The sequence below is a fragment of the Rutilus rutilus genome (assembly GCF_951802725.1).
Source record: "Rutilus rutilus genome assembly, chromosome: 19".
Classification (NCBI taxonomy): Eukaryota; Metazoa; Chordata; class Actinopteri; order Cypriniformes; family Leuciscidae; genus Rutilus; species Rutilus rutilus.
The window spans coordinates 35,535,357-35,555,876 of NC_140232.1; the positions used below are offsets into that span (position 1 = coordinate 35,535,357).

At 37.8% G+C, this 20,520-nt stretch overlaps 1 protein-coding gene across 1 annotated transcript in view; it reads right to left on the reverse strand.

Moving 5' to 3' along the window:
• Positions 1-5,736: 5,736 nt before the first annotated feature.
• snx2 (sorting nexin 2) overlaps positions 5,737-20,520 on the reverse strand; it is a 23,277-nt gene continuing 8,493 nt past the window's right edge. Inside the window, exons 6-16 of the mRNA XM_084389694.1 lie at positions 16,166-16,209; positions 15,931-16,072; positions 15,780-15,858; positions 14,338-14,413; positions 12,791-12,904; positions 11,507-11,600; positions 9,913-10,118; positions 9,587-9,730; positions 7,756-7,836; positions 7,599-7,670; positions 5,737-6,302 (exon numbers count right to left, since the gene is read on the reverse strand). Of these exons, the coding sequence (XP_084245820.1) occupies positions 6,252-6,302; positions 7,599-7,670; positions 7,756-7,836; positions 9,587-9,730; positions 9,913-10,118; positions 11,507-11,600; positions 12,791-12,904; positions 14,338-14,413; positions 15,780-15,858; positions 15,931-16,072; positions 16,166-16,209 (1,103 nt within the window). The 3' untranslated portion in view covers positions 5,737-6,251. The remainder of the gene's footprint in view (positions 6,303-7,598; positions 7,671-7,755; positions 7,837-9,586; positions 9,731-9,912; positions 10,119-11,506; positions 11,601-12,790; positions 12,905-14,337; positions 14,414-15,779; positions 15,859-15,930; positions 16,073-16,165; positions 16,210-20,520) is intronic.

A 20,520-nucleotide genomic window follows, 5' to 3' on the forward strand; every position in this document is an offset into this window, starting at 1 on the left:
AAGAATGCCATATCAATGTGCAACAACCCTTAATAATCCTAAAAATTAATTGATCCTAGGATTAATTTTCTTTATGCAAAAAGTTTTTTTGCTCCCATATTTTGGTGGGAATCGCCCAGAGACAGACACTCACCTCCACTATCAGAAACACCTGCAGGAAAAGCATCAGACGTTCAGAAGAGTAATGGATCTGCCCTACAGACGCACACACACAGCCTTCATAATCATCTTCCTCAAAGATGCAGCTCATAATGCGACGGCGCCATGACAGCTTGCCAATATGACGGGCGCTGGGGTTTTTGACGTATATGCAGAGCGCTGAGATGCTCGGCGGGCCTGTCAAGAACACGGTTTCTTTTATTTCTCTGTTTAAGTGAGTTTAAGCAGCGATGTGACATCCTGAAGACACTTCACAAGATCGACTGCTGCTTCTGCTCCCTCTGAAAAAGTCAAAGCTAAATGAACATTTCTTAAGAAACAAGCTTTTCTCTTTCTGAAAAAGGCCAAGAAATACATGCTTAGTGGGAGCCAATTAGGAGTGATATGGAAGCTTGTTTCCGCCACGGAATAGAAAAGTTAAACGTTTATTTCTCGCAAATGCAAGAAAAAAGTCTGAATTGCGAGATATAAACTTGCGATTGCAAGAAAAAGTCAGAATTGTGGGATATAAACTTGCAATCACGTGAAAACATCTGAATTGTGGGATATAAACTCACAATTGCAAGAAAACACCTGAATCGTGGCTCACAATTGCGAGAAGACGCCTGAATCGTGGGATATAAACTCACAATTGCGAGAAAACACCTGAATTGTGGCTCACAATTGCGAGAAAACGGCTGAATCATGGGATATAAACTCACAATTGCGAGAAAACACCTGAATTGTGGGATATAAACTCACAATTGCGAGAAATCACCTGAATTGTGGCTCACAATTGCGAGAAAACGCCTGAATCGTGGGATATAAACTCACAATTGCGAGAAAACACCTGAATTGTGGGATATAAACTCACAATTGCGAGAAATCACCTGAATTGTGGCTCACAATTGCGAGAAAACGGCTGAATCGTGGGATATAAACTCACAATTGCGAGAAAACACCTGAATTGTGGGATATAAACTCACAATTGCGAGAAATCACCTGAATTGTGGCTCACAATTGCGAGAAAACGCCTGAATCGTGGGATATAAACTCACAATTGCGAGAAAACACCTGAATTGTGGGATATAAACTCACAATTGCGAGAAAACACCTGAATTGTGGCTCACAATTGCGAGAAAACGGCTGAATCGTGGGATATAAACTCACAATTGCGAGAAAACACCTGAATTGTGGGATATAAACTCACAATTGCGAGAAATCACCTGAATTGTGGCTCACAATTGCGAGAAAACGCCTGAATCGTGGGATATAAACTCACAATTGCGAGAAAACACCTGAATTGTGGCTCACAATTGCGAGAAAACACCTGAATTGTGGGATATAAACTCACAATTGCGAGAAAACGCCTCAATCGTGGGATATAAACTCACAATTGCGAGAAAACGGCTGAATCGTGGGATATAAACTCACAATTGCGAGAAAACGGCTGAATCGTGGGATATAAACTCACAATTGCGAGAAAACGCCTGAATCGTGGGATATAAACTCACAATTGTGAGAAAACACCTCAATCGTGGGATATAAACTCACAATTGCGAGAAAACGGCTGAATCGTGGGATATAAACTCACAATTGCGAGGAAGCGCCTGAATCGTGGGATATAAACTCACAATTGTGAGAAAACACCTCAATCGTGGGATATAAACTCACAATTGCGAGAAAACGTCTGAATCGTGGGATATAAACTCACAATTGCGAGAAAACACCTGAATCGTGGGATATAAACTCACAATTGTGAGAAAACACCTCAATCGTGGGATATAAACTCACAATTGCGAGAAAACGTCTGAATCGTGGGATATAAACTCACAATTGTGAGAAAACACCTCAATCGTGGGATATAAACTCACAATTGCGAGAAAACGGCTGAATTGTGGGATATAAACTCACAATTGTGAGAAAACGCCTGAATTGTGGGATATAAACGCCTGAATCGTGGGATATAAACTCACAATTGCGAGAAAACACCTGAATCGTGGGATATAAACTCACAATTGTGAGAAAACGCCTGAATTGTGGGATATAAACGCCTGAATCGTGGGATATAAACTCACAATTGCGAGAAAACACCTCAATCGTGGGATATAAACTCACAATTGCGAGAAAACGCCTGAATCGTGGGATATAAACTCACAATTGCGAGGAAACGCCTGAATCGTGGGATATAAACTCACAATTGCGAGAAAACACCTCAATCGTGGGATATAAACTCACAATTGCGAGAAAACGCCTGAATCGTGGGATATAAACTCACAATTGCGAGGAAACGCCTGAATCGTGGGATATAAACTCACAATTGCGAGAAAACACCTCAATCGTGGGATATAAACTCACAATTGCGAGAAAACACCTCAATCGTGGGATATAAACTAGGGCTGGGCAAAAAAATCGATTTTTCGATTAATCGTTTTTTAAAATGTGGTCGAATCAAAATCGATTCTCAAACGCCAAGAATCGATTTTTTTCCATCTTTATTTAATATATTACCCAAGTAGGTTTCCTCCACTGTTCATAGGCTTTTTATAGCTAATGCTGTGAGATTTTATGTTAGTTTTATCTAAATCATAAAATAACCTCAACTAGTGCTGAACGTTTAATCATATCGCAATCGCGATGTCAAGCCTATAAGCAATTAGGCTATATGACGCAAAATGCTGCGATTTTATATGAAATAAACAAATTTGGGCTTTTAACACAATTAATGCAGCATCTGTTCATTTTTGGTCATCCTTTGGCTAGTGTTACATGTATTCATGTAACACTAGATCTTATTCATGCAAACGCTTTTAAACCATTCATGCGCGACAAGACAAAAAAGAGCTCGCTGCCTGTGAACGTCCTGACTGCGACACAGAACAACTTGCGATGATATCGTGCGTGCGCACAAGACAGCCCAGAATAGAGTTATCTTTCGCTCTTGAACGAACAATAACACACACAATTATGCCAAAATGTCTTTTTGTTGAGTATTTTCATAACATAAGAGCAGTCTTATGATGAACGTGAAGAGTTATGACTCTTGAGAGAACGAGGCGTGTGTGAGAGCCGCGTCTCTGAGAACAGCGGCTGGTCTTAAAGGGACAGTACACAGTAGCCACTAATTATCTCTGCCGTTAAAGTTAATCAAAGAACAAAGGGAACAGACAAAAACACTCACTGCTCTTGACTAAAGAACTTTTGTAACTTTGATTAGTCTATATATAATTTATAATTAATGCACCGCAGACTGTTATATAACTTTATTCAATTTCTGTATATGGCCTAGCTGTTAGACAGAAAGGGCACAGATAAAAATTATATGCAATGTTTTTATATGGGTTTATATGAGGATTGTTAACCTGTTTGATAAAGACATGTGACTGTTCTGACTTGTCCAATTTTCAGCATCAATTTTTCAAATCCTGTCTATTCATTGTATGCATTTGAAATGAGTTGGGTTCTGTTTTAACTGTACCCAATTGTACCTAAAATAAAAAGAGTTTAATATACAGGTTTGTAGCTCTTAATTTATTTTTATTAATTAAACACTTGAAAACTTATGTTCACTTTTCTTTTCTTTTTCTTTTTTTAATAAATATAGGATTTGTATTAAATATTCATTGAGTCAAATCGAAATCTAATTTACAATCGAAATCGAAAAATCGAATCGAGAATCGAAATCGAAAATCGAATCGAGAATCGAAATCGAATCGAATTGAGAGCTTGTGAATCGAAATCGAATCGAATTGTAACATCTGAATCGATACCCAGCCCTAATATAAACTCACAATTGTGAGAAAACGCCTGAATTGTGGGATATAAACTAACAATTGTGAGAAAACGGCTGAATTGTGGGATATAAACGCCTGAATCGTGGGATATAAACTCACAATTGTGAGAAAACGCCTGAATTGTGGGATATAAACGCCTGAATCGTGGGATATAAACTCACAATTGTGAGAAAACGCCTGAATCGTGGGATATAAACTCACAATTGCGAGAAAACACCTGAATCGTGGGATATAAACTCACAATTGCGAGAAAACGCCTGAATCGTGGGATATAAACTCACAATTGTGAGAAAACGGCTGAATCGTGGGATATAAACTCACAATTGTGAGAAAACGCCTGAATTGTGGGATATAAACGCCTGAATCGTGGGATATAAACTCACAATTGCGAGAAAACACCTCAATTGTGGGATATAAACTCACAATTGTGAGAAAACACCTGAATCGTGGGATATAAACTCACAATTGTGAGAAAACGCCTCAATTGTGGGATATAAACTCACAATTGTGAGAAAACACCTGAATCGTGGGATATAAACTCACAATTGTGAGAAAACGCCTCAATCGTGGGATATAAACTCTCAATTGCGAGAAAACGGCTGAATCGTGGGATATAAACTCACAATTGCGAGAAAACGGCTGAATCATGGGATATAAACTCACAATTGCGAGAAAACGCCTGAATCGTGGGATATAAACTCACAATTGCGAGAAAACACCTGAATCGTGGGATATAAACTCACAATTGTGAGAAAACGCCTGAATTGTGGGATATAAACTAACAATTGTGAGAAAACGGCTGAATTGTGGGATATAAACGCCTGAATCGTGGGATATAAACTCACAATTGTGAGAAAACGCCTGAATCGTGGGATATAAACTCACAATTGCGAGAAAACACCTGAATCGTGGGATATAAACTCACAATTGCGAGAAAACGCCTGAATCGTGGGATATAAACTCACAATTGTGAGAAAACGGCTGAATCGTGGGATATAAACGCCTGAATCGTGGGATATAAACTCACAATTGTGAGAAAACGCCTGAATCGTGGGATATAAACTCACAATTGCGAGAAAACGCCTGAATCGTGGGATATAAACTCACAATTGTGAGAAAACGGCTGAATCGTGGGATATAAACTCACAATTGTGAGAAAACGCCTGAATTGTGGGATATAAACGCCTGAATCGTGGGATATAAACTCACAATTGCGAGAAAACACCTGAATCGTGGGATATAAACTCACAATTGCGAGAAAACACCTCAATTGTGGGATATAAACTCACAATTGTGAGAAAACGCCTCAATTGTGGGATATAAACGCCTGAATCGTGGGATATAAACTCACAATTGTGAGAAAACGCCTGAATCGTGGGATATAAACTCACAATTGTGAGAAAACGCCTCAATTGTGGGATATAAACTCACAATTGTGAGAAAACACCTGAATCGTGGGATATAAACTCACAATTGTGAGAAAACGCCTCAATCGTGGGATATAAACTCTCAATTGCGAGAAAACGGCTGAATCGTGGGATATAAACTCACAATTGCGAGAAAACGTCTGAATCGTGGGATATAAACTCACAATTGCGAGAAAACACCTGAATGTAGTAAACTTGCAATAGTGAGAAAAAAATTGTGAAATATAAAGTTGAATTTTGAGATAAAAATTCACAATTGCCTTGTTTATTGTTTGATCCGTGAAAGAAACAAGCTTTCATATAAAAAATATATTTTAGAGCAGAACTAGAAAAATGAATATTCACTATAGCCAAAAACATGAGTTCGAGTTCTGATACAGATTCATTCCTTTATTAAGGTTCAGATATTGTTGCACAGGAATGTAGAGTAAAAAATACTTGTGATTAAAAAATCTGTTACAATGAATCAACTGAAACGTTCCAAAATTTCAGGCTACAAAGCAAAATAAAAAAATATACATATGTATATAGTGGACGCGAGCAGCAGAGTCCAGAGCGCACGAGCTGCCGAAAGCCTCAGCGATTATTATTGATACTCTTAAATACTGATCAAGAGAATAATGCTTCATCTGTACATACGAGACGACGGAGAACAGCGAACAGAAGGCCTTCCCCTGCTGGATCATTGCCTAATGCCACATTCATCCGAACCTTGGGATCATCTGAGTGAAGAACGACAGCGGTGATCTTTACACACCAAACAAAGGATGAAGAGATTGAGATGCTTTTTATTATTGTAGTGCTATCATTAGAGTTGAATTAAGTCTGTGCAGCTTTTCTTGCAGGATCATTACTGGAGAATAAAGAAGATGATGAGCCGAGAGTCGTCCGATTACGCGATCGCTTTGGCTTCGGGTAAGAACGCCTCCCAATACTTTATTAGCTGAAAGACAGACACAAGAGAAACAACACATGAACTTTTCCATGGCATCTGATCAGGAGAACACGGTTCTTTACTCTGATTGGTTGACCATTAACCCCTCATGATGCGTTTAGGTCACTTCAACCCGGAGAGGATTTACGTATATGTATATAGAACCTTTCAGGAGTTCCATCGTGGGAATATTTTCAGGATATAGCTTTAAATAATTAAAAACATTTTTAGTTAATTTTATTCTGATTAAATTTTATGAATTAAGCAGCTCATAAACATACTTTATCACTAGAAAGAATTGAAATAACCCATTAAACATGAAAGTATTATGCATTTTTCCTTATATAGAACCTTTTTGGCATAAAGACCCTAGAGTTCAATATATTAGAACCACACTGAACTTTTATTCTAACACTGTGTCTTAACCAGACGTGACGCGGTACAATTCCAGCGACAAGCAGTTTTCTGAGATGTGACGAAAATAAATCAAAAATCAGCCAATCAAAGGAGTGTGTGGGCGGAGCCTCTCTGCAAGCTCACTGCACTCGCAACCAAATCAATCAAAAATCAGCCAATCAGAAGAGTGTGTGGGCGGAGCCTCTCTGCAAGCTCACTGCACTCGCAACCAAATCAATAAAAAAAATCAGCCAATCAGAAAAGCGTGTGGGCGGAGCCTCTCTGCAAGTGCACTGCACTCGCAACCAAATCAATCAAAAATCAGCCAATCAGAAGAGTGTGTGGGCGGAGCCTCTCTGCAAGCTCACTGCACTCGCAACCAAATCAATCAAAAATCAGCCAATCAGAAGAGTGTGTGGGCGGAGCCTCTCTGCAAGCTCACTGCACTCGCAACCAAATCAATCAAAAATCAGCCAATCAGAAGAGGCTATAAAGGTCACGCAAAATGATATTCAAACTCACATTAGATTTAACATAAGCAAGCACATAATCAGTAGCTGATATTATCATTGTCACACTTGTGTATGTTGTTGTTCCAGCCACGGCATCACAGAGATACAACCGTTTCTGAAATCGAATCGTCGCGTATCACCGTCGCGGCTAGTTAAGACAAAAACTCTGATTAACATGGAAAAGACGCGGTTTATCGTGTGTCGCAGCGTCGCGTCTGGTCAGGACAGTGTAAGAATGCAGTTAATGTTGTTTCATTGGACTAAAACTCACTGCCTTTGCTCATTCAGTCAATCAGCACAGGTTTGGCTAATGAAAGAAAATGAGCTGATAAAAAGATTGAATCCAGTATTTGGTGATGGAGAGATTTCCAGCACCGCTCGAGGGATGAACACGCACCTGCTGTTGTGTGTGAACTAGTGACTCCAGATATTTAACGATGACGACTTTGAAATCCTTCACTCTGTCTTTCTGTGAGGAGAAAAAGACACTCGTCAGAGAAACAAGCGTTTGGTTTTAACGGCGAGAGCAAACACACACTGACAGCTGAACTCACCTCGAATCTTCCAACCTCTCGCCGGATGATTTTAGAGATCTGCTCAAAATCTCTTTCACCCTGCTGCACTTTACCTTCCCACTGCGCACACACACACACACACACGAGACATGCTTTAGGAATAAGAGCTGGAAAACGGTCCGTCTCAAGCAGAATAAACAAAGTCACGTCAGGTCAGAAGATCTAGTGAGCGCATGATTATCATTTATGGGATGCGAGTGATGATCTATAATGAATCCTGCATTAACAACTACAGATAAACAACACAGGACATCAGCCAATGGACATTAAACACACAACTCAGCTGTTAAAGTGAGAGATGTAGTGTATCTGTAAGCGTCTGATGAATCCATAATTAGGCTTTGATCTGCATAATGCAAAGATAAGTGTCATGAGGAGTGTCAAAGAGCAGGCGTGATGATGAAGACAGCAAATAAAAGCAAAGCCACAGTCCTACCTCCTCGATCTCCTTCGTGGGGCGTGACGGGGGAAATGCAGAAATTAAAGAGGCTGAAAATGTTTCATGCTTAAAAGAATCAATAACTGTCATGAACTCTTGCAGCTGTCGTGCTTTGAGGAAACAGTCGAGATATGAATGAACCGAAGGGAAATAAACATGCGGGATAGTTCCCATCATCCCCGGCGCTGCTCACAAACTCAAGCTGTGTCCCAAATATACAGCAATAATAGAATTTGGATGTTTTCTTTAACAGTATTATTTAGACATTTTATGTGCAATAATATTTGACTAGGTATGTCCTAATTAATTACTAATTATTGCACTGTTTATGTCTATTCTAGTGTTTTTTATTGCTATTATGCCATTTATTGATGAAGCTGCTTAGACATACACCCTAGTTTCTAATGTTTTTTTATTGATTAATGTTTTTATCTTGTGTTTTGACCCGGATCTTATTACTTAGTTTAGTTCCTTCGTGTAAAAATGTGTATGGAATGACAATAAAAGACCTTTGAACCCTTGAAATGACGCTTCACGCTCTATGTAGGACCAGCTAGTGTGTGAGGGTTAAACGGTTATCTTTAATAAAGCTGCGACATTCCAGACTTCTTTTGTTGTTAATTACGTGCATAATACTCTGATCTCTTTCTTACTGGAATATTCAACACAATATTTGCACTATTTATTCTACAAAATGTCCGAAATATCAATTTAAAAACCGAAACCGAAAATGACTCTTTTCCAACTAGTTTTTTTTAGACTTTTAAATTAATTTCTAAAATCCCCCTGTAGTCAATCATTTTATCCTTTAAAACTCATCTTTGATCACCAAAATGACATATGTAAAAAAAAAAATCTTAAAATATCTTGAATGTAACTCGGCAACCTTGCCTTATTTAGTATACGCGGTTCTATGAATATGCAAATGAGCAATACAATTTATTAATTTATCATTAAAAATGGCTCCACAATTTACATTTTTTTTGTTTGTTTTTTTAAACTATCAAATTTACAACAAAATATTCTTATTTGTCAAATAAGGTGCTGTACAACAGACTTTGTAAGTACTATACTTTGTAAATTAAGACTGAAAAAATAATTTGGTTGAATGATATTACCTTAATTATAATAATGTATTATTATTGTTGTTATTACTACTTTGAGAGGAACATTGTAATAAACAATAGTAAAATATTTCTGTCACAGTTTCTTCAAGTTAAGCCAAACTTTTATTTTGCCAGGCTTTTTGCCGACAGTTTTCTGAACTTTTATTTTGGTTTTTGTGCATAAATAAAAATGTCAGTGCATAAGTGTGTGAATTGGGACGAATAATATCAATCCATGAGAGTGGTGTCATATTTCTGTTTGTACCTCCTTGATCTCGTCTTTGGCCTGCTGGAGTTTGTCGGGTTTGTTGGCGTACTGTAGTTTGGCCTCGGCTTCTCTCTTCCGCTGAAGCATCATCTCCGCCTCCTGCCATTTGCCCCACGTTTTCATTCGCTGGTCGAACACACCCTGCAGACACATGACACGTCACATGACCAGCCGTGAGACACACCAGACGCCACGCAAAGTCAAATCAAGCGCTTCAAGCACCTCGTCCAAACCCTGAATGAGTGACTTTACATCTGTATGTCAGTATATGATGTAGTTTAATAACTGAAATAACACAGGCTGAACTCCAGATCTACACTCACCTTGACGGCGGTGATGAGCCGCACGTAATCTCCCAGCAGCTCGGAGAACATGAAGAAGTCGTTGCAGGCCTGATCCTGGTGCAGCGTGTCGATCTTCTCCTCCACCTCGGCCAGCTGAGACAGCGCTCGCGACAGAGCCGTGTGATCCTCGGAGTTTCCCAGCATCGCCGAGCTCTTCGCGAACGACACCGTGTTCACCGACAGCTCTGCAGAGACACGGAGATCACACTATACCGGTTAACTACGCTCGGCCGTCGTCTTAGAGGACTTCGGAGTTCGTTGCCTCTGGATATCAAAAGCATCTCTAATATGTGACCCTGGATCACGTCACCAGTCTCGAGTCGCACGGGGATATCTGTGGCAATAGCCAACTATACATGTATGGGGCAAAATTATAGATTTTTCTTTTATGCCAAAAATCATGAGGATATGAAGTAAAGATCATGTTCCATGAAGATATTTAGTAAATTTCCAACCGTAAATATAAAAACATTTGGTTTTGTGAGTGAATATGCAGCACAATCACCAACATAAATGAACAACTTTAAAGGAAATTTTCTCAATATTTTGATTTTTTTTGCACCCTCAGATTCCAGATGTTCAAATATTGTCTATCATAACAAACCATACATCAATGGAAAGATTATTTATTCAGCTTTCAGGTGATCAATAAATCTAAATTTCAGATAAACTGCCCCATGTGACTGGTTTGGTGGTCCAGGGTCACATATGGCTGGTTTTAGTGCGAATGTTAAAAGTTGGGTTATTAGAGATTATTTCAGGAGGTTTTAGCATTAGTGTATCGTGAGGATGTTTAATTGTAAATGTGAAAACTTATTGTAGCTTTGTATTTATAACAGTATGCGATGCCAGAGTCACCTGTCAGTGTGTGTGAAGTCTGAGCTTCACATCAAGGACCGCAATGGAAATAAGTTTTTAACTTGATTGCGTTATCCTTGACAAACGAGTGTAATTTCACTACTTTCTTTGTCTAATAAATCAAATCAAGTGTATAAACTACTGATCTAACGTCTGGGATAATTATGATTATTAATGTTTCTGAAAGAGTCTCTTCTGCTCACCAAAGCTGCGCTTATTTGATCAAAAATACAGTAAAAATAGTGAAATATTATTGTAATGTAAATCATCTGTTTTCTATGTGAATATACAGTAAAGTGTACATTTTTCTATATGTCATAATCATTTGTTAACAGACAAGTATTCATTACTTCAGTGAGCTCATTGTTTCTGCATTAAATTATTACATTGTTTAAATTACTACATTTTTAGCTAACTGTGATTTTGTATATGAACATTTCTGAAATGCGTAACGTCCTCTGACATCAGATCTCTGTAAACTGTAATGTGGACTCGTGCACTTTCTGTAAAGCTGCTGTGAAATGATGTGTACTGTGAAAAGCGCTGTACAAATAAACGTGAATTGAATTGAAATCATTCTAATATGATGATTTGATGCTCAAGAAACATTTCTCTTTCACAAACATTAAAAGCGTAGTGTCCCGATCTCCTGGCTGTGTGTAGGATCATTACTATCATTGATAAAGCAGTTTCTGCTGTTCTCATGAGCTCTCACCCTTCCGGTGACACACCAGTGACTCCACACTCGCGTGAAGCTTTCTGAGCTGGACGTCCAGGTTCTCGAACTGCTGCTGCTTCTCCTCAAACCACTGCGTCCACAAACACACAAACACACAATCACACAAACACACAAACGCTTGACGAGAACTCATGACAGTACGAGCCTTTCATCCACCCATCCCGACACTGCAGACGCCGTACACACACCGTACACACACCCCGTTTACACTGGCAAAAACAACATTTCAACATATTTCGTTTCTATTATGTTACTGCACTATTTTTTCTACTCACTATAGTACTTTACTGTAAGATGTATTTATTTAAATCAAATTTATATAAATTTTATTATATAAATTTTATTTTAATAAATATTCTTATTTGATTACAAAATCAAATGTATATTATTTTATTTTAATAATTTTTCTTGATTATTTTAATCCTATTTATTTATTTTAATTAATTAATTTATATTACTTTTATTTTAATACTTTTTCTTATTTGATTACAATTTATTTATTTAAATCAAATTTTTATTATTTTATCTATTTTATTTATTTGAATTCAATTCGATTCACCTTTATTTGTAAAGTGTTTTTCACGATACACATCCAATCCAAATTACTTCTTCATATATTTATTTAAATCAAATTTATATTATTTTATTTTATTACATTTTCTTATTTGATCACAATTTATTTATTTTAATCAAATGTATGTTATTTTATTTTAAAACATTTTCTTATTGATTACAATTTTATTTATTCATTTAAATTGAATTTATATTCTTTTATTTTAATACATTTTCATATTTGATTACAATTTATTTATTTATTTATTTATTTATTCAAATCAAATTTATATATCAAATCTTATTTAAATGAATCCAATTTATTTATGCATATATTTTATATAAAACAAGTTTATATTAAATTTATCTTAATAAATGTTCCTATTTATTTGATTCCAGTTCATTATTGTATTGTTTATTTGTACAGTTTTCCTGTATATTTATGGGTAGCAATATTCAGTTTGAAATGCAATATGTAAAATGGCAATGCATTTCTGTATTTAACTCTACATTTGCAACACTGTAAACATTAAACAGTGCAGTCAGTGTATAAAGAGCACAGACACGTCACATGACCTCTCTCTCTCTCACACACACACACACACACACACACACACACACACACACACACACACACACACACGTCTCAAGCCAGAGAGCAGCTCATTAATTCGTCTCATTATTCAAGTCCAGAAATCAGACTCTTACCGCATCCGATTCATTCATCTTGATTGTCATTTTGTTGACAGCGTCGGCCGCCTTGTTTACCATCCTCAATATTCCGGCGCCGCTCAGCGCCTGTGTGCTAACCGCTCGCGGCAGCTGCAGAACATGACAAATAAGGGCAAACAAACCGGTTAACAGATCCGATCCCACGGGAAGCGTTTCCCAGCGCACCGGGATTTTCTCCAGTCCTATACATTTCAATGCTGGTCCAATTTAATACGTTTCACCCTGGAAAACTCTCAGAGGGCCGCGCGCAAAAATAGCTTTCAATCGCGCTTTACGAGTCTTCCATTATACACACACACTTCAATACACACACTTCTCTGCGTACCAGAGTAAAGAGTGTAAGCTACACACACACTCCAATACACACACACTTCAATACACACACACTTCTCTGCGTACCAGAGTAAAGAGTGTAAGCTACACACACATTAATCCTGCACACCGCTCCAGTCACACACACATCGACCTTCATACATTCAGAGTTATGAGTAATCAGCTCTTAGTAATAATTAATAACAGCCACGCCTCTAAATATGGTAATTCGTGAAAATGCTGAAATTTCAAAAGCAGATATATTTGTATTAATTTAACTTATTTATTTTAGTTCAATGTTATGAATGAACAATATTTTGATATTTATTTATGAATCATTGGAGACACCTTTAACAAGCAGATTTATTTATTTATTTTAATTAATTGTTATGATTTTTTATTTAAATATATTGTAACATTTATTTATTTTATTAATACATTTATTACTCAATCAATTCTTTGAAACAGATTATTTATTTATTTAATTTAGTTCAATATTACTAATTAAACATATTTTGTTAAAATAGTTATTTTAATATTTATTTATTATTCTTTGAAATACCTTTCCAAAGCAGATCTATTTATTTTGAATCAATTAATTCATTTATTTTAGTTCAATATTATTAATTAAAAATATTTTGCAAAAATATTTATTTGATTTTTTATTAATTCTTTGAAATACCTTTGAATTTTTATTTTTGATTTACTTATTTCAATAAATTATTATTTCTAAAAATATATTATAATATTTATCTTATTAATAAATTAATACTTATGTTAATAAAAAAAATTCAGAGCAGATTTACTTTGATTACTTTTGATTTATTTTGTATTTATTTTAATGAGTTATTATTAATTACAAATATTCTATTCAAATATGTATATAATTATTTGAAATCCCTTTATTTATTTTATTTAATGTTTTATGTGTACAGGGACAGATAGAATAAACAACACCATTACAGTTACAACAGCAAACCAAAGCAGATGTCATTATTAATTAGTTTTATATATTTATTTATTTTAATGAATTATTATTAATTAAAATACATATTTTTTAAATATCTTTCAAAACCAGATCTTCTTTTCTCTACAAACTCGACCGAAATATTGCGTGTCAAAATATGTTTATAGACACTTCTTAGCAAAGAAAGAGCCAGTGAAGGCCTGGAGAAGCAGAGGCTCATGGGGATCTTGTGTTCGGTCAGTACCTCTGAACTCTCCAGGAACTGCAGGACGTCCGGGTCTTTGAGCAGCACCGGGTGTTTGACGGTCCTCATCAGATACCTGCACACACACACACACACACACACACGTCCATCAGTACCAGTTCTTTAACACACACACCGCTGACCTTCACGTCAGTCCACGGCCTGATAAAAAGGCCATAGAAATGTCAGCGCTTCACTGAACTGTAATTTCTATTCGATTCATCAGTTTGTGCAAAACCAGCCGCGCATCGCAGAGGAGCTGACAGCAGCAAACCTCCCGAGCTCAAGCGTAATTATTTATCTAATACTTCTTGCTCAACCTTTTAGCCACAAAACACCGAACACGAGTGATCTTTCAAATACAGGAAAAACAGTGAAAACGAGACGCAGAGATACACTGCGAAACTCCACGCCTTACAATCAGAGAATTAATGAAGACTGAACGTGTGACCTCTGAGCGTGTGACCTCTGAACGTGTGACCTCTGAACCGTGTGACCTCTGACCGTGTGACCTCTGAACGTGTGACCTCTGACCGTGTGACCTCTGACCGTGTGACCTCTGACCGTGTGACCTCTGAACGTGTGACCTCTGAACGTGTGACCTCTGACTTACTCTAACATTTAACCAACTATTATTCATTAAAAACATCATTACACTATTTATTTCATTCAAATATTTATTAATTCTTAACAAAAAGTATTACATTTTGAACTTAATTTTAATTGATTCATACTAATATTTTTTATTATTATTATTATTAATAATAAAATATGTTAATATTTATGTATTAAATACATAAATTTATTAATATTTATATATAAATATTTATATATTTATTATATTTATATTTATTAATAATAAATATTAATTCATTAATTATTAATTATTTTATTAGTAGTAATAATAATTTACTTAGTTTAGTTAGTTACATTTTGTAAATTATTATTATTAATTTTTTTATAAAGAATTATTAGAATAAGTATTGATTAATTCTTTAAAAATACCTCTCTAAAGCAGATTTATTTTTATAAATTTTTATTGATTTTTAAATTCATAATAAATCTTAATATATGTTTATAATCATTTGTAAATGTATATTTATAATATCAATTAAGAACATTCTATTAAAATATTTAGTTTAATATTATTTTATTATTTCTTAATATTATATTTATTATATCTTTGATACACCTTTCCAAAGCAGATTTAATATAATTAATTTTAATTATTTAATTTATCCATTTTATTTTATTTCATTCATTTATTAATTTTAATTAATAAAAAATATATATAAATATGTATTTTAAGATTTATGTATTAAATATTTTAAAAAAGCAATTTATTTGTATTAATTTTAATTATTTTTTGAATGCACTTAATTCATTAAAATATTCTTCTAAAATGTTTATTCGAATGTTCATGTTTTAATTCTTAGAAATACCTTTCCAACGCAGATCTTCTTTTCTCTACAAACTCGGCCGATGACGTGTCCTCTTTTCCCACTTTGACCTTCGTCATCCCTGAAACACACACATGATGTGAACATCACGACACTTTTGCGATCATCGGTGAACGCCACGTGCAAAACTTACCCACAATGCTCTTCTCTGGAGCCGGAGGCACGATGTAGCCGATGTGCATGTACTTGGAGGCTAATTTACTGTGCAAACCCAGAAAATCACTGAAGCGCCTCTTGACGGACACCTGGTCTCTGCTGAATATAGACAGGCTGGTCTACACACACACACACACACACACACACACACAGGATTCAGAGTCACCGCAGATACAGAACATCTCACATGAGGATCCAGAGGCCTTGCTCACCTTCGTCGACACTTTATACACCATGTACGCGTTCATGCCGTCACCTGGAAAACAAACACATTTACAGTCAAACCTACATTTACTCAGACATCTTCAACATTTCTCACATTATCAGTTTATTCGCTATAGTTTAGAAAATGGTAATAAAATATGAGCAGAACTCAGTTGATATTTGACTGGTTTTGTCCGTCCTTCTGTTAGACTGTCTCACACATGAATTATGTTGAATATCTGTCAGCTGTTAAATTTAACTACACAATTAGATAATACCAGTTTAGCTCAACCAATCACCAAGCAATGCTTCATTGTGTTCAGTCTGTGTGTAAAAAGAGCATTAGCAATTAAAGAAAACACACTTCAGCAAAACATGATCAGCTCAAAGTGTGGATAATGTCACTGGTAGTCGCTGTATGAAGAATATTTGGGTATAATATCTCACAGTTTACTGTATTTTGCTCTCCTCACTTACATAAGTCCACTATAGTGTCCTGATCACACTAGTGAAGAAATATCAAAATGGTGTCTGAATAGGTTCTGGTTTGGCTGTATGTACGCACACACTCTAAAAAATCTTGGGTTATTTTTTCTTTTGAGTGTTTTGGGTCAGTTTTCTGGGTTATTTTCTCAGAGTTTGGGTATGTTACTGTTACTGGGTTAGTTTGGGTATGTTACTGGGTTAGTTTGGGTATGTTACTGGGTTAGGTTGGGTATGTTACTGGGTTAGTTTGGGTATGTTACTGGGTTAGTTTGGGTATGTTACTGAGTTAGTTTGGGTATGTTACTGGGTTAGGTTGGGTATGTTACTGGGTTAGTTTGGGTATGTTACTGGGTTAGTTTGGGTATGTTACTGGGTTAGTTTGGGTATGTTACTGGGTTAGTTTGGGTATGTTACTGGGTTAGTTTGGGTATGTTACTGGGTTAGGTTGGGTATGTTACTGGGTTAGGTTGGGTATGTTACTGGGTTAGGTTGGGTATGTTACTGGGTTAGGTTGGGTATGTTAATGGGTTAGGTTGGGTATGTTAATGGGTTAGTTTGGGTATGTTACTGGGTTAGTTTGGGTATATTACTGGGTTAGTTTGGGTATGTTACTGGGTTAGTTTGGGTATGTTACTGGTATGTTACTGGGTTAGTTTGGGTATGTTACTGGGTTAGTTTGCGTATGTTACTGGGTGAGTTTGGGTATGTTACTGGGTTAGTTTGCGTATGTTACTGGGTGAGTTTGGGTATGTTACTGGGTTAGTTTGGGTATATTACTGGGTTAGTTTGGGTATGTTACTGGGTTAGTTTGGGTATGTTACTGGTATGTTACTGGGTTAGTTTGGGTATGTTACTGGGTTAGTTTGCGTATGTTACTGGGTGAGTTTGGGTATGTTACTGGGTTAGTTTGGGTATGTTACTGGTATGTTACTGGGTTAGTTTGGGTATGTTACTGGGTTAGTTTGGGTATGTTACTGGTATGTTACTGGGTTAGTTTGGGTATGTTACTGGGTTAGTTTGGGTATGTTACTGGTATGTTACTGGGTTAGTTTGGGTATGTTACTGGTATGTTACTGGGTTAGTTTGGGTATGTTACTGGGTTAGTTTGGGTATGTTACTGGTATGTTACTGGGTGAGTTTGGGTATGTTACTGGGTTAGTTTGGGTATGTTACTGGGTTAGTTTGCGTATGTTACTGGGTGAGTTTGGGTATGTTACTGGGTTAGTTTGGGTATGTTACTGGGTTAGTTTGGGTATGTTACTGGGTTAGTTTGGGTATGTTACTGGGTTAGTTTGGGTATGTTACTGGTATGTTACTGGGTTAGTTTGGGTATGTTACTGGGTTAGTTTGGGTATGTTACTGGGTTAGGTTGGATATGTTACTGGGTTAGTTTGGGTATGTTACTGGGTTAGTTTGGGTATGTTACTGGGTTAGTTTGGGTATGTTACGACCTGTGTTTCTCTATTGTTTTCTGTGTTCCTCTTCTCTTCCTTGTTTTGTCTGATTTCTACCAGGTTGTCTAATGATGGGCTGTCAGAAAGCCACTGGTTGTCCAGTCGGGGCCTGGTCTTTATAAGGACGCTGCTGTAACTCGTCTGGGAGCTCACTGTTGGTTCGGTCGTACTCGGGTCGAGAGCTCCGGAATCCCTCCTCCGGCCGATGATCAAATTTGAATGTATTAATTATGTTACTAGTTCAAGTGAACGTGCAACATTTAGTAACATCTGAAACCGTTTCCCTTGGTCTAAGCAAACATGTCCTAAAAGTGTGGAGCGTAGGGCTGTCCTGCCGTGTTTATTTTGAAATTGGTTTGAGCTGTTCTTGGCAGGGAGTTAGGGAAGTTAAATGTATTTTCTTTTGTTATTGGATAAGGTTATTAATTTTATCTATTTTTAGATTGTTTTGTTTGTTATTTTGGCCTTTGAGACACCCTGAAGAGATGCTCTTTATTTCACCTGTTATTCTCTAATAAATGTATTACTTTTTCTGCTTAGATTTTGTGTATGCGTTTGATTATCGACCGGAGAGATTCGTTACTGGGATTCCATTTCCACAACCCAACATTATTTATTACGCCTTTTTAGTGTTTTTATATTCCCCTAGAGTCGGGGCGTAATAGAGTCTGTGTTACCCAGCTCCTGGGTCAGTGTTCTGGGTCAGTGTTCTGGGTCAGTGTTCTGGGTTGTTTTCTCAGTGTTTGGGTAGAGTCTGTGTTACCCAGCTCCTGGGTCAGTGTTCTGGGTCAGTGTTCTGGGTTGTTTTCTCAGTGTTTGGGTAGAGTCTGTGTTACCCAGCTCTTGGGTCAGTGTTCTGGGTCAGTGTTCTGGGTTGTTTTCTCAGTGTTTGGGTAGAGTCTGTGTTACCCAGCTCTTGGGTCAGTGTTCTGGGTCAGTGTTCTGGGCTGTTTTCTCAGTGTTTGGGTAGAGTCTGTGTTACCCAGCTCCTGGGTCAGTGTTCTGGGTCAGTGTTCCGGGTCAGTGTTCTGGATCAGTGTTCTGGGTCCGGGTCAGTGTTCTGGGTCAGTGTTCTGGGTCAGTGTTCTGGGTCAGTGTTCTGGGTCAGTGTTCTGGGTTGTTTTCTCAGTGTTTGGGTAGAGTCTGTGTTACCCAGCTCCTGGGTCAGTGTTCTGGGTCAGTGTTCCGGGTAGAGATGCGCGGTTGGCGGTTACAGCCGCGGACTCCGCGGATAAACCGCGGATTGGGCGGATGACGTGACGAAAAATTCTATTTTAATTAAATTCGGGCGGGTGGCGGGCGGTTAAACCAATCAAATGAAAAATATATGTATACACAAATCAACGGATGGCGGGCGGGTGCGGTTTTGAAAATTGGTCAAAAACGTTGGTGCGGCTGGATGGCGGACGGATGATGATTTTTGTGATGCGGTTGCGGATGAAATAATAGCCCATCCGCGCATCTCTAGTTCCGGGTCAGTGTTCTGGGTCAGTGTTCTCAGTTTTGGGTAGAGTCTGTGTTACCCAGCTCCTGGGTCAGTGTTCTGGGTCAGTGTTCTGGGTTGTTTTCTCAGTGTTTGGGTAGAGTCTGTGTTACCCAGCTCCTGGGTCAGTGTTCTGGGTCAGTGTTCTGGGTTGTTTTCTCAGTGTTTGGGTAGAGTCTGTGTTACCCAGCTCCTGGGTCAGTGTTCTGGGTCAGTGTTCCGGGTCAGTGTTCTCAGTGTTTGGGTAGAGTCTGTGTTACCCAGCTCCTGGGTCAGTGTTCTGGGTCAGTGTTCTGGGTTGTTTTCTCAGTGTTTGGGTAGAGTCTGTGTTACCCAGCTCCTGGGTCAGTGTTCTGGGTCAGTGTTCCGGGTCAGTGTTCCGGGTCAGTGTTCTCAGTGTTTGGGTAGAGTCTGTGTTACCCAGCTCCTGGGTCAGTGTTCTGGGTCAGTGTTCTGGGCTGTTTTCTCAGTGTTTGGGTAGAGTCTGTGTTACCCAGCTCCTGGGTCAGTCTTCTGGGTCAGTCTTCTGGGTCAGTCTTCTGGGTCAGTCTTCTGGGTCAGTCTTCTGGGTCAGTCTTCTGGGCTGTTTTCTCAGTGTTTGGGTTGAGTCTGTGTTACCAAGCTCCTGGGTCAGTGTTCTGGGTCAGTGTTCCGGGTCAGTGTTCTGGGTTGTTTTCTCAGTGTTTGGGTAGAGTCTGTGTTACCCAGCTCCTGGGTCAGTCTTCTGGGTCAGTGTTCTAGGTTGTTTTCTCAGTTTTTGGGTAGAGTCTGTGTTACCCAGCTCCTGGGTCAGTCTTCTGGGTCAGTGTTCTGGGTTGTTTTCTCAGTTTTTGGGTAGAGTCTGGGGTCAGTGTTCTGGGTTGTTTTCTCAGTGTTTGGGTAGAGTCTGTGTTACCCAGCTCCTGGGTCAGTCTTCTGGGTCAGTGTTCTAGGTTGTTTT